This window comes from Oncorhynchus gorbuscha, linkage group LG10, assembly GCF_021184085.1.
Source record: "Oncorhynchus gorbuscha isolate QuinsamMale2020 ecotype Even-year linkage group LG10, OgorEven_v1.0, whole genome shotgun sequence".
Taxonomy (NCBI): domain Eukaryota; kingdom Metazoa; phylum Chordata; class Actinopteri; order Salmoniformes; family Salmonidae; genus Oncorhynchus; species Oncorhynchus gorbuscha.
Window position 1 is genome coordinate 88,750,240 of NC_060182.1, and position 15,377 is coordinate 88,765,616.

Genomic DNA, 15,377 nt, shown 5'->3' on the forward strand with positions numbered 1-15,377 from the left:
TTGTGGAGTGGTTGAAAAACTAGTTTTAATGACTCCAACCTACGTGTATGTAAACCTCCGACTTCAACTGTATAGGGGGGAGTTCTTGGTTGATGGTTTCAACCAAGTGCTTGCGATACAGTGCGGTTTCCAGGAGTTTCCAGGCAACAGAAAACGTTGTCTCTCCTTTCACCACAGGGGGTGCTGTTGTTGAAAATCCTCTAGTCGAGGATGACGCAAATTTGCGTCACCGCAACCAGGAAATGCAGTAGCTGTTCAAATGAAACTTTATGCACAACAAGGCTGCATTCAAACTGTCATGACCATCTAATGCACATGTTTCACACCGAGTTAGATGTGACTCAACGCAGATACTGTAGTTATTTTAACATGACAAGCATCTTCTTGTTTTAGTAGCTTGATTTGGTGAGTTATTTTCTTTAAGCTAGCTAGCTATAACTCTCATTGATTTGAAGCTAACTAGCTACCTTGCAAGTGCTTGTGCACGAGCCTTTGTTCATGGACGGGTTGATGTGGCATACATGCCTCGTGCTTTATTGTGACCATCAGGAACAGATACATTCTAGTAACCAATGACCATAATGTCCGGAACCTTTATTGTAATCTGGCTAGCTACTTAGCTATTGCATGCATTTCCATTCAACCAAGGTCAATTTTCCTGATACAAGAAATGCATGTACATAGCTAAAACGCTAGTAATGTACAGTCCATTATGCATTTCTTTGTGTGAAAGTATTCAAATTGGTTCCTCTTGAGTAGAATAAACCTCATAGATATGTTGGTTCCATGATTTAGCTAGTCAATACAGTATGCTTATGTTTTCCCATCTCTTCGCATTCCTGTGTATAGTCCAATCCATAACATGTTCTGGACACTGTTGTGCCGACTGAGGACCCAGAAGCCTTTGGGGAGTAGGACATGTGCCTATAGGTTCACCTCTGTCAATCTGTCAGACCCTATCAAGCCGCATGTACCATCTAGAACTCTACTAGCTCCCTGGACCACCACAGGCTCTGGTCATCATAGGACGTGTCACTCAAGCACACACGTCCAACACCATGGCTGGACTGTCAGACGAGATGTTTTGTATGCGGCACGACATTTTAACACCTGTGTTCAGTCACTATCAGCTGTCCCTGGTCAGCCCACCTCCACCAGACACTGGAGTTTCAGTATACAGAGAAGGTTTTATTCAACAGTTCCTGTTAAATCAGTGATGAAACCAGTGACCGTGCTTGGAAGTGGGAAAAAAATTCCTAAAGGCCCCAGGACCAAACAACCATCCAGAACCAATCAGCCGACCCCAAAGGAGGACAAGGTGAAGCCGTCCGTCCATCAATCAGATTAGGGGACTGGGAGATGCTTAATAAATGAACGGATGAATGGATGGATGGTGGGCTGAATGGACGTGTGAATGGAATAGATTTTATTGATGCCTAGTGAGGAAATTGTATGAGGTACATACAGGGACAGTACAGACCCACACACGTCAGAGCATATAGACTTGAGCCCTATCTGATTCTTGATAATGTGGGGTTAAAATGTCATTAACAATGTTTCAATCAATGTTCTATCTGACCCCATAGGATATGATGCAGTGCATTGCCTATGCAACAGCAGACCAGTACCATCTGCCAACACTCTGCCATGACCTCATAGCCCACGGCTTCTACGAAGTAGATTTACCAAGAGGTAGGCCAACACCTTTTTACTTTACTTCATGCATACTGTAGGCTAATTGCTTACTCTTTTCATGGCTGTGCAATGTAACAAAAGACACATTTTGATTATAATATATTTTAATTTCAGATGCCTCAAATGCACTCGTAATATGCACTGACAATGCCCAAAAACCCAGTGATAATGCAACAATGTTCTTCTTCAGGTATGTCCTCTTTTTTTTCTGTATGTTATTGTTATGTCTTTATGTCTTTTACACAGCTTATTGTTATGTCTTTTACACAGCTTATTGTTATGTCTTGAGTGTGAATTAATTAAGCCATTTTTACTTCTAGGGAGGGATCAGTGGTCTTTTGGAATGTTGAAGAGAAAACCGTAAGAAGAATTCTGATCCTATTGCACATAAGAAGTCACAATAGTAATTATAGTTCTGATAATAACAAAAAAAAAGATCACATTACACTCGCTTAAAAATCACTAAGGGAAGTTGTGGTTCTCTTCAACCAGGTAGTCTAACATGCTGACCAAAATGCATGGGCAAAAGTTGATTTTGTTCACCCACACCAGACACGATCAGGACACGATCAGGACACACAGGTTGAAATATCAAAAACTCTGAACCAATTATTTTAATTTGGTCAAAAAGCAATAAACATTTATGGCAATTTAGTTAGCTAGCTTGCTGTTGCTAGCTAATTTGTCCAGGGATATACACACTGGGTTGTTGTTTTAGCTGAAACGCACAAGCTCCTCTACTCTGACAATTAATCCACAGATAAAACGGTAAACCAAATGTCATTTCTCGTCATCTCTCCTCCTTCCTTCAGGCTTCTTCTTCTTCTTTGGACTTTATTTGATAGTTGTCAACCAACTTTACGGTGCATTACCACAAAAGATGAACTGAGTGCGGACGTCAGTTCACCTTTCAATCACCCATATGGGTATATGCTCATAAAAACCAATGAGGAGATGGGAGAGGCAGGACTTGGAGCGCTTTGAGCGTCACAAATAGAACCAAGCACCTGGCCGCGCAGACGCTTGCGAGCAGTGTGGGCGCAATGATTGAATAACATGTATGTGTACATTTATTTTGCAACGCCAGCGGTGTGGTCAGCATGTTAGCAGGTGATTTGTAGAGGGAGCTGCAGATATTGTCAGTTACAGATCAATAATGACATTTCTTGCTATTGAACTATTGAGCTTTGTTTTTCAGATGAAGAAAGTGATGAGGCTCTTGGAGCGGCATGAGATTCATCCCTACGAGGTAGCTCTGGTCCACTGGGAAAATGAAGAGATCAACTACACTATTGGAGAGTACGTCACCTGATATGGTTGGTCGTTACAGATCAATTATTGCAGTTTCAATCATGTTATATGGATTACAGTAATTGTAGATTTCTGAAAAATAAATTACTTGATATGATATGTCTTTAACATTTATCGTTTATTTAGTTTTCATTTGGATGATAACAATTTTATTACTCTCCTGGGATAGGGCACAATTTGTTGTCAATTGTTGTCTTTAGTGATCAGTGTCTTTTGTTCAACCCAGGGGAAACTCAAAGCTACAACGTGGTAACTTCCTGCTGAACAGTGAAATAGATCCTGACGAGGCCGTGCTGGATAAATTTGCATTTTCAAATGCCCTTTCTTTGTCAGGTTAGCTGGAACCTTTTTCATGTTACTGATGTTTGTTAATGTATGAAACATAGCATTACTGTTAAACGGTCCAGGTGTATATACACTACTGTGGTGATTTATCCTTACAGTCTGATACTGCTCTCCCGTCTGTCCGGGTTTTGTTTCAGTGAAACTGGCCATATGGGAGGTGGCTTTGGATGACTTTGTGGAGTCGATTCAGTCAATTCCAGAGGTAGGTTAACAATAATCTGTGTACAGTTTGGATCTCTGCACTTGAGAAATAATAATCTCAAATCTTGAGTAGAGAATCACGTAAAATTATCATTACGAATTGTTTGTCGCTGTAAAAATAATTTGCCAGAGGTTCCTCCCAACTGACTAGATTATATGCACTTCCCATTCAGATGCTGAAATCTGGCAATAAAATAAAGCTGTCCAGAGCAGAGGTTATGCAGAAGATCGGAGAACTCTTTTCTCTGAGGTAAAGTCAAATGTAAAGCTGTGACTCTTATTTAGGGCTGTCCTGGACTAAAACTAATCTTGGTCGACCGAAAGCCGTCTGTTCCAATCAATTGGTAAACATTTTAAAACGTGTTTTTTCTCCTCCATATATAGACACTGTGTTTTAATGAAATCAATTATGTTTACATTGAGCTTGTCTGATGCTTTAAGCTCACTGTTTAATGAAGTAAGACAGAAATTGCTCAAGAGGGAGCCGGAGATCCAGATGACCAGAAGATAAAAACCTTAACCTGTCCCGACTATCCTCCTCCCGCCCCTACTGGCTTTCGCAGATTCTGCCACTACTCTCCTGAAGATGTCAGTAATAGGCTACACGTGAAGTCTGCAAACTTTTTCATGTGGAATGCCAATTTATCTTGCCATTTCTACTGATCTGCGTGCCAGTTATGGTTTTCATATGCACATTTTCGTGGAAAAGTTTAATTTAATTTATAATAAGTCTTTGTTTCTCAAAATCATTGTCATGTGGTTAATCAAAATTCTATCCCAGCGTAAAATGATACAAACCTAAAAGTAACTTATATTGCCATTGCCAACTATGTAAAAATGGCCTTGTCATTCTCAGTTAATGTAAAAACAGACTTTGTTAGCTTGCTGTTTGAGGTGGGAAAAAACATGACTTTGAGAAGTGCTTTAAGCCAATCAGAAATACTATGAGATTTGGGCACATTTATATGCCTACATTTGTGAGCAGGCCAGGTAGCCTATAGGCCTACTTTTATGCGTAATCAGGTTACTCAACATTGACAGGAGCCCTCCAAACAAAAGACAATGACTAAATTGACAATCTCCTAAATGGAATAAAATGAACCAAAACTTGTTTCTCACAAGTGTAGCATAGGTTTGCAGAGCACACAACCTATGTGTCCACTCACTCCGACAATGAGAACGGTAAAAGACTGGCCACACTCCCCTTTTTCTTGGACTGTGCCATTCTTGCAGCCTCCGCAATGGATTAGTCTCAGCCTCCGCAATGGATTAGTCTCAGCCTCCGCAATGGATTAGTCTCAGCCTCCGCAATGGATTAGTCTCAGCCTCCTCAATGGATTAGTCTCAACCTCCTCGATGGATTAGTCTCAGCCTCCGCAATGGGTTAGTCTCAGACTCCGCAATGGGTTAGTCTCAGCCTCCGCAATGGGTTCGTCTCAGCCTCCGCAATGGATTAGTCTCAGACTCCGCAATGGGTTAGTCTCAGACTCCGCAATGGGTTAGTCTCAGACTCCGCAATGGGTTAGTCTCAGACTCCGCAATGGGTTAGTCTCAGACTCCGCAATGGGTTAGTCTCAGACTCCGCAATGGGTTAGTCTCAGACTCCGCAATGGGTTAGTCTCAGACAATGGGTTAGTCTCAGACTCCGCAATGGGTTAGTCTCAGCCTCCGCAATGGGTTAGTCTCAGCCTCCGCAATGGGTTAGTCTCAGACTCCGCAATGGGTTAGTCTCAGACTCCGCAATGGGTTAGTCTCAGACTCCGCAATGGATTAGTAAATAAGACCGGTGTCTCATGTGCCATTAAAAAAAGATAGATAATGTACCAGTCAAAAGTTTGGACACACCTACTTATTCCAGGTTTTTACTTTATTTTTACTATTTTCTGTATTGTAGAATAATAGTGAAGACATCAACTATGAAATGACACATGGAATCATGTAGTAACCAAAAAAAGTGTTAAACAAATCAACATTTATTTTATATTTGAGATTCTTCAAAGTAGCCACCCTTTGCCTTGATGACAGCTTTGCACACTCTTGGCATTCTCTCAACCAGCATCATGAGGTGGTCACCTGAAATGCATTTCAATTAACGGGTGTGCCTTAATGTGTTTTCAGCCAATCAGTTGTGTTGTGGCAAGATAGGGGTGGTATACAGAAGAGCCCAATTTGGTAAAATATCAAGTCCATATTATGGCAAGAGCAGCTCAAATAAGCAAAGAGAAATGACAGTCCATCATTATTTTAAGACATGAAGGTCAGTCAATGTGGAACATTTCAAGAACTTTGAATGTTTCTTCAATTGCAGTCTCAAAAACCATCAAGCTCTATGATGAAACTGGCTCTCATGAGGACCACCACAGGAAAGGAAGACCCAGTGTTACCTCTGCTGCAGAGGATAAGTTAGAGTTACCAGCCTCAGAAGTCGGCAATTAACTGCCTCCGATTGCAGCCCAAATAAATGCTTCACAGAGTTCAAGTAACAGACACATCTCAACATCAACTGTTCAGAGGAGACTGTGTGAATCAGGCCTTCATGGTCGAATTCCTGCAAAGAAACAACTACTAATGGACACCAATAATAAGAAGAGACTTACTTGGGCCAAGAAACACAAGCAATGGACATTAGACAGGTGGAAATCTGTCCTTTGGTCTGATGAGTCCAAATTTGAGATTTTTGGTTCCAACCGCCGTGTCTTTGTGAGATGCAGAGTAGGATGATTTCCGCATGTGTGGTTCCCACCGTGAAGCATGGAGGAGGTGTGATGGTGTGGGGGTGCGTTGCTGGTGACACTGTCAGGGATTTGATTTAGAATTCAAGGCACACTTAACCAGCATGCTACCACACCGATATGCCATCCCATCTGGATTGCGCTTAGTGGGACTATCATTTTTTTTTTCAACAGGACAATGACCCAAAACACACCTCCAGGCTGTGTAAGGGATATTTGACCATGAAGGAGAGTAATGGAGTGCTGCATCAGATGACCTGGCCTCCACAATCACCTGATCTCAACCCAATTGAGATGGTTTGGGATGAGTTAGACTGCAGAGTGAAGGAAAAGCAGCCAACAAGTGCTCAGCATAATGTGGGAACACCTTCAAGACTGTTGGAAAAGCATTCCTCACGAAGCTGGTTGAGAGAATGCCAAGAGTGTGCAAAGCTATCAAGGCAAAGGGTGGCTACTTTGACGAATCTCAAACATAAAATATAAAACACTTTTTCTGGTTACTACATGATTCCATATGTGTTATTTCATAGTTTTGATGTCTTCACTATTATTGTACAATGTAGAAAATAGTACAAATAAAGGTGTGTCCAAAATGTGTATTTATTTATACATTTACTACTGCTCGACTAAAAAATATATATATATTGGTCGTCCAACAGCCTATCAACCAGTCAAATATTTGGGTTCAGCCCTACTCTTGTTTTATATAACATTTGAACAAACGGAGTTGTATTACATTTTACACTGCATCAACCTGAGCTCTGACCTGCTGTTATGTTGTTCCAGACACTGTATCAACCTGAGCTCTGACCTGCTGTTATGTTGTTCCAGACACTGTGATCAACCTGAGCTCTGACCTGCTGTTATGTTGTTCCAGACACTGTATCAACCTGAGCTCTGACCTGCTGTTATGTTGTTCCAGACACTGTATCAACCTGAGCTCTGACCTGCTGATCACGCCAGACTTCTACTGGGACAGAGAGAACCTGGAGATGCTCTATGACAAGACGTGTCAGTTCCTCAACATCAACCGCCGGGTCAAGGTAGGGGGGTGCTATAATATAATAATAATTATATTTCATTTACCAGATGCTTTTATCCAAAGCGATTTACTGTCATTGGTGCATATATTTTACATATGGTCTGTGTCTTATTCATCATTAGTATGAGTTTATGGATCATATTTGATAATATTTGATTTGGAAGCAGATGCAGTATTACTTGTAAGTGTAGATCTGTTGTTTCTTCTGTGATATAGTCCACTTTAGTCATAGGCAGCAAACCTTAAAAAATGCTTGTCATTATGCAAGAAATGATAGTAGCATTGAAATCCATTTGCAGCAGTGGGGCCTGTTGTCCTATTGTTTTTCAGGTAGTGAATGAGAAACTGCAACACTGCACTGAGCTGACAGACCTAATGAGGAACCACTTGAGTGAGAAGCACAGCTTGAGGCTGGAGTGGATGATCGTCATCCTCATCACTATCGAGGTCAGAAACCCTAACGCGCACAAACCTCTTAACTACATGGTTTATGTTCTAGTGATGATGATGGTTATGATTTAAGATTATATTGTTTCTAGCATTATAAAGAACAAAATGTAGCCTTATCATTAAATGTTTTATATCCTCTCGCTAATCTTTTGGTTTGGTTTCTTCAGGTGTTGTTTGAAGTTGGCAGAATGATTTTCTGAAGAGCTTCATCAGCGATGCTAAAATACAGATTTAAGGACAGAAAAAGACTAACAGATACCTATTTAAGTACGTACATTACATTATGATCATGATGAACAAGACATTGAAAAGAAGGCTAAGCTTTGACCCCAAAGAAGGTAACTTACTGAACATAAGAAGATGGCACAACTACGTTAGACTTACTGTTCGTTAACACTTGCAACGATGGAATGGGATTTGATTGATTAGGATCCACATTAGCCAACAACAGCTGATCTTACAGGGGTCTTACACATAACAAAAAATACTTTACAATTTACATAGAGGACCACACACACTATGTTCTTACATTTATCAGTTACACGTGCATGTCAGTACATACATACAAGTAGGTCACACGGGGGAAAGGAGTCGCGCGGTGAGGCGTTGCAAGAAGTAACACATTTTCAATGGAAGGACAGAGCCTTGATACAAATTGAGAAATATCACTGTAGAAGACAGGATTTTGGTTGGTGGAGCGAGGCTAAAAAGAAGTTCACAACTAAGCAAATCACCAGTGTCTGCGCCACAAAATGTAAATGAGGAAGGAAATGGCTCACTTTGTAACTGTTGGATTTCTGTTCAAAATATGTATCCAAATGTACTCATTAATATATAAATGGTGTTTAGGGCTTTATATGCTTGAGTTTGTTTGTATTAAAGTTAAAATTGCCTATGTGTATTGATTAACTGTATTTATTTATTTATTTGGAGACATACATTTCTGGTTGTCTTCATTCTAGCAAACTGTATGATAATTCAAACAACCAATCCAATGTCTCATGAACCCAGTGACTGGTCTGTAAGAAGCTGAGCCCTACTAGAGCTTCAGGTCAATAAGAAGATGCTAATTGTCTATGGTCTTACCATGTCAAATGTTATTCAGGTTCACGATGTGATCCATGCAAATCAACAGCACTTAAATGTAGTGACAGCTGTCATCTCCTGTGTGAAATCTTTTGTGTGTTTTGATTTTTAAAATAAAGTGGAGTAAACTTAATTCCATATTGTAAGTACTGTACGTGTCTTGCTTTATTTACTATAGGTAGAAGCATAGCGACAGAACCATAACTTGTATGTAAGAAAGGCCCTGAGAGGCTCGGAGTGGTCCTTCAAGCTGTATGTAAACCCTGTTATCTGGCTCGGAGGACTGCTCGGGGTCCAGCCAATATCTACAGTTGAAGTCGGAAGTTTACATACACTTAGGTTGGAGTCATTAACTTGTTTTTCAACCACACCACAAATTTCTTGTTAAACTATAGTTTTGGCAAGTCGGTTAGGACATCTACTTTGTGCATGACACAAGTCATTTTTCCAACAATTGTTTACAGATTATTTCACTTATAATGAATTATATCACAATTCCAGTGGGTCAAGTTTACATACACTAAGTGGACTGTGCCTTTAAACATCTTGGAAAATGCATGGCTTTAGAAGCTTCTGATAAGCTAATTGACATCATTTGAGTCAATTGGAGGTGTACCTGTGGATGTATTTCAAGGCCTACCTTCAAACTCAGTGCCTCTTTGCTTGACATTGGGGAGAAAAAAAAATAGACCACAAGTCTGGTTCAACCTTGGGAGCAATTTCCAAACGCCTGTAGGTACCATGTTCATCTGTACAAACAATAGTATGCAAGTATAAACCCCATGGGACCACACAGCCATCATACTGCTCAGGAAGGTGACGTTCTGTCTCCTAGAGATGGACGTACTTTGGTGCGAAAAGTGCAAATCAATCCCAGAACAACAGCAAAGGACCTTGTGAAGATGCTGGAGAAAACAGGTACAAAAGTATCTATATCTAACCTGAAAGGCCGCTCAGCAAGGAAGAAGCCACTGCTCCAAAACACTTCACAAAATAGATGGCATGAGGCCGGAAAATTATGTGGATATATTGAAGCAACATCTCAAGACATCAGTCAGGAAGTTAAAGCTTGGTTGCAAATGGGTCTTCCAAATGGACAATGACCCCAAGCATACTTCCAAAGTTGTGGTGAAATGGCTTAAGGACAACAAAGTCAAGGTATTGGAGTGGCCATCACAAAGCCCTGACCTCAATTCTATAGAAAATGTGTGGGCAGAACTCAAAAAGCGTGTGCAAGCAAGGAGGCCTACAACCTGACTCGGTTACACCAGCTCTGTCAGGAGGAATGGGCCATAATTCACCCAACTTATTGTGGGAAGCTTGTGGAAGGCTACCCAAAACGTTTGACCCAAGTTAAACAATTTAAAGGCAATGCTAACAAATACTAATTGAGTGTATGTAAATTTCTGACCCACTGGGAATGTGATGAAAGAAACAAAAGCTGAAATAAATCATTCTCTCTACTATTATTCTGACATTTCACATTCTTAAAGTAAGATGGTGATCCTAACTGACCTAAATTTTTACTAGGATTAAATGTCAGGAATTCTGAAAAACTTAGTTTAAATGTATTTGGCTGAGGTGTATGTAAACTTCCGACTTTAACTGTATATGACAAAACAGTTGTGCAAATGTTTAACATCGTAATAAAAAGATTAGCATTTTATTTTATTAACAGCTTTGAAATATAAAAATGTTCATGCAACTCTTATGTTTTGCATTTAGATATTAGTTAATATTACATTAACTGGAATATATAATTTCTACAAAGGTTATCAGGTTTACATCATTTGTTACAAGAAGTCAAGAGAAAAACAATACACATACACACACATGGAAACTATTGCAAGGGTAAAAACAAGCTGCCATCATGACATTGCATTAAGCATTCAATAAGGCTATGTTCTGCAATAGTTTTCAAATCTGAAATTAAACTTACCAAATATATTTGTAGTTATAGACAAACAAAGTCAGTATGTGTGACTTGTTAACAAAATAGCTTTACATATATGTTCACAGGCAAAGAAATTAATACACAAATATAGTTTTGTCTTTCAGATGCAACTAGTGATAAAATATGCGTTTTGTATCAGTATTTTGGTCTGTGTCAACTAACCATTACAGTGCATAGTTTGCAAACTTTGCATATAGTAATTAAACTATATAATTCCATAAGATGATGAAGATCAATGGCAATGTTTAGAGGATGATCTTATTCATGCAAATGCAATGTGATAAAAATTCTAGTCACTATACATCTCTGAGCAAATGTTATATTACCGGCATGTGCTGATTTGAGCAAACATTTATTGTCTGACAGAAGACTGATAAAACACAGAAAGATCCCGAACAAATCTACATACCTGTATATCTAATCACAGTTTGTCTTTGCATTCTTTTGGTGAGCAGTGGGTAAATATGTTCTGTGTTGAATGTAATGTGAGGGTATTATATGTTGATACAAATAAATGTTAGACTACTGTTCAATCCACAAATTACAATTTGAGTAAAGAAAATTAAACTCAGATACTCTGTGTAAAATAAACTTATCTGATGCAAAGGGAAGGACAAATTGTCTTAATTCAAACATAAATAATATATACATTATCGTACCTCCAACTTCCGATAATGTGACATAAAAAGGAACAAGAATTGTATTCAAAGAGGTACAAGTACTTAACAGACATACCGATATAATAGCATTGCAACTAAAGTGAATGTATTCAATGAGCTGAAGAAGGTCTCTAGATGCAAAGGTGTGCTTGGTAATGGAAGTCAGGATGGATGCAGCTTTACCTCCGTTGTGGTGGGTCATCATTCGTGTATGGACTTCTACCTTCTCTTTCAGAGGTTCCTTGGTAGTCCAGCACTCTTTCAGCTTGTTGAATGAAAAAGGACAGAAACAATTCAGGAGGACATTATTTCAGTATACTCCTTCAAGTACTTAAAACCAAAAGTAATATAACGAGAAATAAAAGGACTGACTTACCAGTTCATAATACATCCGTTTGTTGGAATGGCTGAAGTCTTATTTGTTTTCACTTATAGATTGAAAGCTTTGAGGCTCGAGTGCAATATCAAAGACCTCTTCACTGATCTGCAGCGTCTCCTCTACTCCTCCACCTATTGTGTTGCTCAGAACTTCTAAGACATGGGATTTTACTGTGCCAAAATCTTCCTCAGCATCTAGCCACACTTCTTGGTCATTCTCGTCCTCTGTGTGTAGGATAGACTCTTCTGCATTCATCATTACCTGTTCTGCTTCAGGGTTTGAGGAGCACACCACTAGTTCAGTTCGGGTATGCAGTGGTGCTGGAGTCGCAAGCAGTGGTGCTGGAGGGATATGCAGTGGTGCTGGAGTCGTATGCAGTGGCACTGGAGGGGTATGCAGTGGCACAGGAGGTGCAGTGTCATCTGTTTGCTCAATTTGACTGACTTCACAAAGTTGAGTACTTTCCATTGATTCTGTTGGAACACAGTCAGTATTCACAGCACTTTTTCCAGTAGTACTTAAAATTTCTATTGATTCTTTCAGACAGCTATCAGTGTTCACTGCACTAGTACTTGGAGGTGGCCAAATAGCAAGGGGTGGTGAATCCAATCCCGCAGACACCACTCCAGCGTCTCTGGGTTCAATGTGAAGATGGATATGGACATGGGATTCAATAGATAATCTCTTTTCAAATGATTCAACTGATTCCTTTGCTGTTTGTACTACCATTCCAACCAGTTCTTTCTCATGCCCACTGGTAGAGTCTGAATCTACTTCGGACGCAATAATAAATTCAGCCTCCGTTGCATAAACTTCTTGCATATTTGACTGCAAACAGGACTCTACAAATGTATTGGGAACCATGTAATCTTTGTCAACCTCGAAAGTAGACTCTGCAAATGTCTCGGGAGTTGTTCTATCCTCACATACTGTATCAACTTTGAGAGAAATCGAGGGCTCAGTTTCTTTGTCTGAAGGTTTGTGCGCATTTCTCTGAGTATTAAGTTCTACGTAGTTTTCAAACAAGTTAATTGTATTTTGCACCTGTGCAGCTACACCTGTACATCCTTGAGCATCTGTACCTGCCACCACTGGTATACCCTCTGGTGATTTAGAAACTTCGGCTTCACTCGTTAATTCAATTTCAGCCTTTTCACTTGATTGTGGTACAACATTGGAGTCAGCTTCTGAGAAGTTCTGCTGTACACGTTGGAGTATTTCTTGAGTTATAATACTGCTTTCCTCTTCAAACATGGCCTCTCTAATATTCTCAATGGCATTCTCACCCTCTCCTTTGTCCTCCATTTTGTCACAAATGTCTATGACTTCCATAACATCGGTTGAAGAAACCACCTCAAGTGCTGTCTCCAGAATCGCTTCAGCTGTCCCAATCTCAGCATTTGCATCCGTCACTTGCACTTGGATCTCATGACCCTTGACATCAGTTAAGACCACAAAAACTGCATCAACAATTGCTTCGCATGATTCAATCACTACATCCAACTCTTGTACTTTGATCTCATGATCAGTGACATCAGTTAAGCCAACTTCAAGCACATTCTCAATAATTACTTGAGCAGACTTTATCTCTGCATCCGCCACTTGTACTGTGATCTCGTGATCATCAGTTGAGCCCAACTCAAGGGTTGTCTCAACATGTGCTTCAGCTGATTCAATCTCAGTGTTCACCTGTTGTACTAGAGTCTCGTGGTGATTGACTTCAGTTGAGACTACCTCAAAAACTGCATCAATATTTGCTTCAGCTGATTCAATCTCAGCGTTCACCTGTTGTACTAGAGTCTCGTGATCGTTGACATCAGTTGAGCTAACTTCAAGCACTGTTTCAATAGTTTCTTCAGCTGACTTTATCTCTGCATCCGTCACTTGTACTCGGATCTCAAGACCATCAACAAACTGTGCTGATGGCACATTCTTCCTCACAACCATGTCCCCTTTCTTTAGTGTCTGAACCATAGAAGAGTCTACAAGTGGGCTTAAAGCACCCACACGATCCATTTTCTCTGGGAATTCTACTTCAGGTGCCACTATGCCAATCAAAGATTCCAAAACATTTGATGATTCTAACTTCAGAACGTCAGGCATTGCAGTAGCAACATCTTGAACATCACATGTGATTGTTTCTGCAACTGGTGCATTCTCCATCTCTGCAGAATCCTCAGAAACATCCATGAATTCCTCTTTTTCTTCTTTAAGAGTGATCTCCGTGAGAGCCTGTGTGAAAACAAGTTTGTCTGTAACTGACACTTCCAGGCACTCTGTATCAGGCTGTGGAGTGTCTTCTGCTATGGCCTTTCCTTCAACCTGAGCTACACCCTCTTCTGAATTAACAGTGGCTACAAGTACTGGTCTTACCTCTTCTAACTCGTTTACCAATTCTGTTTGTTGGTCCTTTTCAATTTCTATATGCATAATTGGAATTGATTCATCTTCAGTTTTGTGTACCTCATCTGTAGTGATTCTTGCAGCACCAGACTCTTCAGTTTCCTCAGGTGCCAACTCTGTGGGTACTAACTTTCTAACTTCTAATGGACACTCCACCACATGAGTCACTGGGCTTTCATCAACAGCATCTATTTGTTGCGACTCTTCACCTGTGCAGATTGTAACTGCGTCTGATTTTTCATGAGCTGTCAAAACTGTTGCTTCCGTCTCTTTTGGTGTCTGTAATATTTGTGGAGAAACTGAAACGGTAACTGCTTCCAAGTGCGGGTCTTTTGTAATTACCGATGAGAGAGTTGGGGTTCTGTTAATGGTTTCAACAGCCTCATGCAGAAGTACCTCTGTGTCTTTCAACTCGTATTCTGCAGGCACAGGCGTTGTGTTGCCCGATGTTTTGGGAGACTCCTCTGTCAGCTGTGACACTGCTGAAACCATTTCTGTTGATTCATCATCTAGAGGTTCTGGGGCAGTGACTGCTTCAGATGTCAACTCTATTAGGTCCTCGGCTATGGTATCGTCTCGAGTGGCTTCTTCAGCAGTGGACACTTGTGTGGCAATGGTCTCCTCTATTACGCCTTCCTCAGGTATATCACTGAGTTGCTGATGTTTACTTATGAATTCCGTAAGGTCCTCGAAGTCTTTTGTAGCAGTGGGGAATGTTGATGGGGCCAACTGCTCCACAGTATCTTTGGCTTGAGCCTTCTCTGCTTCAGTGGGCAGGGTGTCTTTGGGTATGGCCGATTCGGTGACCAGCCTAGAGACATCTGGCTGCGTTATTTCTTCTGTAATGTGTAATGGAGTTTCAATAACAGCCTCAGTTAATATTATGTGTTTCTCTCCTAGGTCTTCTGCATCAAACTCGGACATGGGGACCACTGCTGGTGTTTCAGAGTCCTCCTCATCATCCGATCCAACACCTTTATCTGCCTCGTCAGAAGATATCGGTTCCTGCTTTCCTCCATGCTTTTGCTTTTTGCGTCCAGGGATGAGTTTCTTTAGAGAAAATGAAGACTCCTCTTTGGTGATTTCGCTGTCAGATGCCACCTGCTCTGGTGAGATAACT

The 15,377-nt window shown here is 40.5% G+C and overlaps 1 protein-coding gene across 1 annotated transcript; it reads left to right on the top strand.

The window, feature by feature from the left end:
• Positions 1-238: 238 nt before the first annotated feature.
• On the top strand, positions 239-9,011 carry rmnd1 (required for meiotic nuclear division 1 homolog). Its single transcript, XM_046367373.1, has 12 exons — positions 239-405; positions 850-1,318; positions 1,587-1,692; positions 1,810-1,885; positions 2,016-2,055; positions 2,894-2,994; positions 3,233-3,339; positions 3,489-3,553; positions 3,726-3,802; positions 7,207-7,327; positions 7,657-7,773; positions 7,944-9,011. The coding sequence occupies exons 2-12, from the start codon at positions 863-865 to the stop codon at positions 7,974-7,976; spliced, it is 1,299 nt and encodes a 432-aa protein (XP_046223329.1). The 5' UTR covers positions 239-405; positions 850-862; the 3' UTR covers positions 7,977-9,011.
• The last annotated feature ends 6,366 nt before the right edge of the window (positions 9,012-15,377 follow it).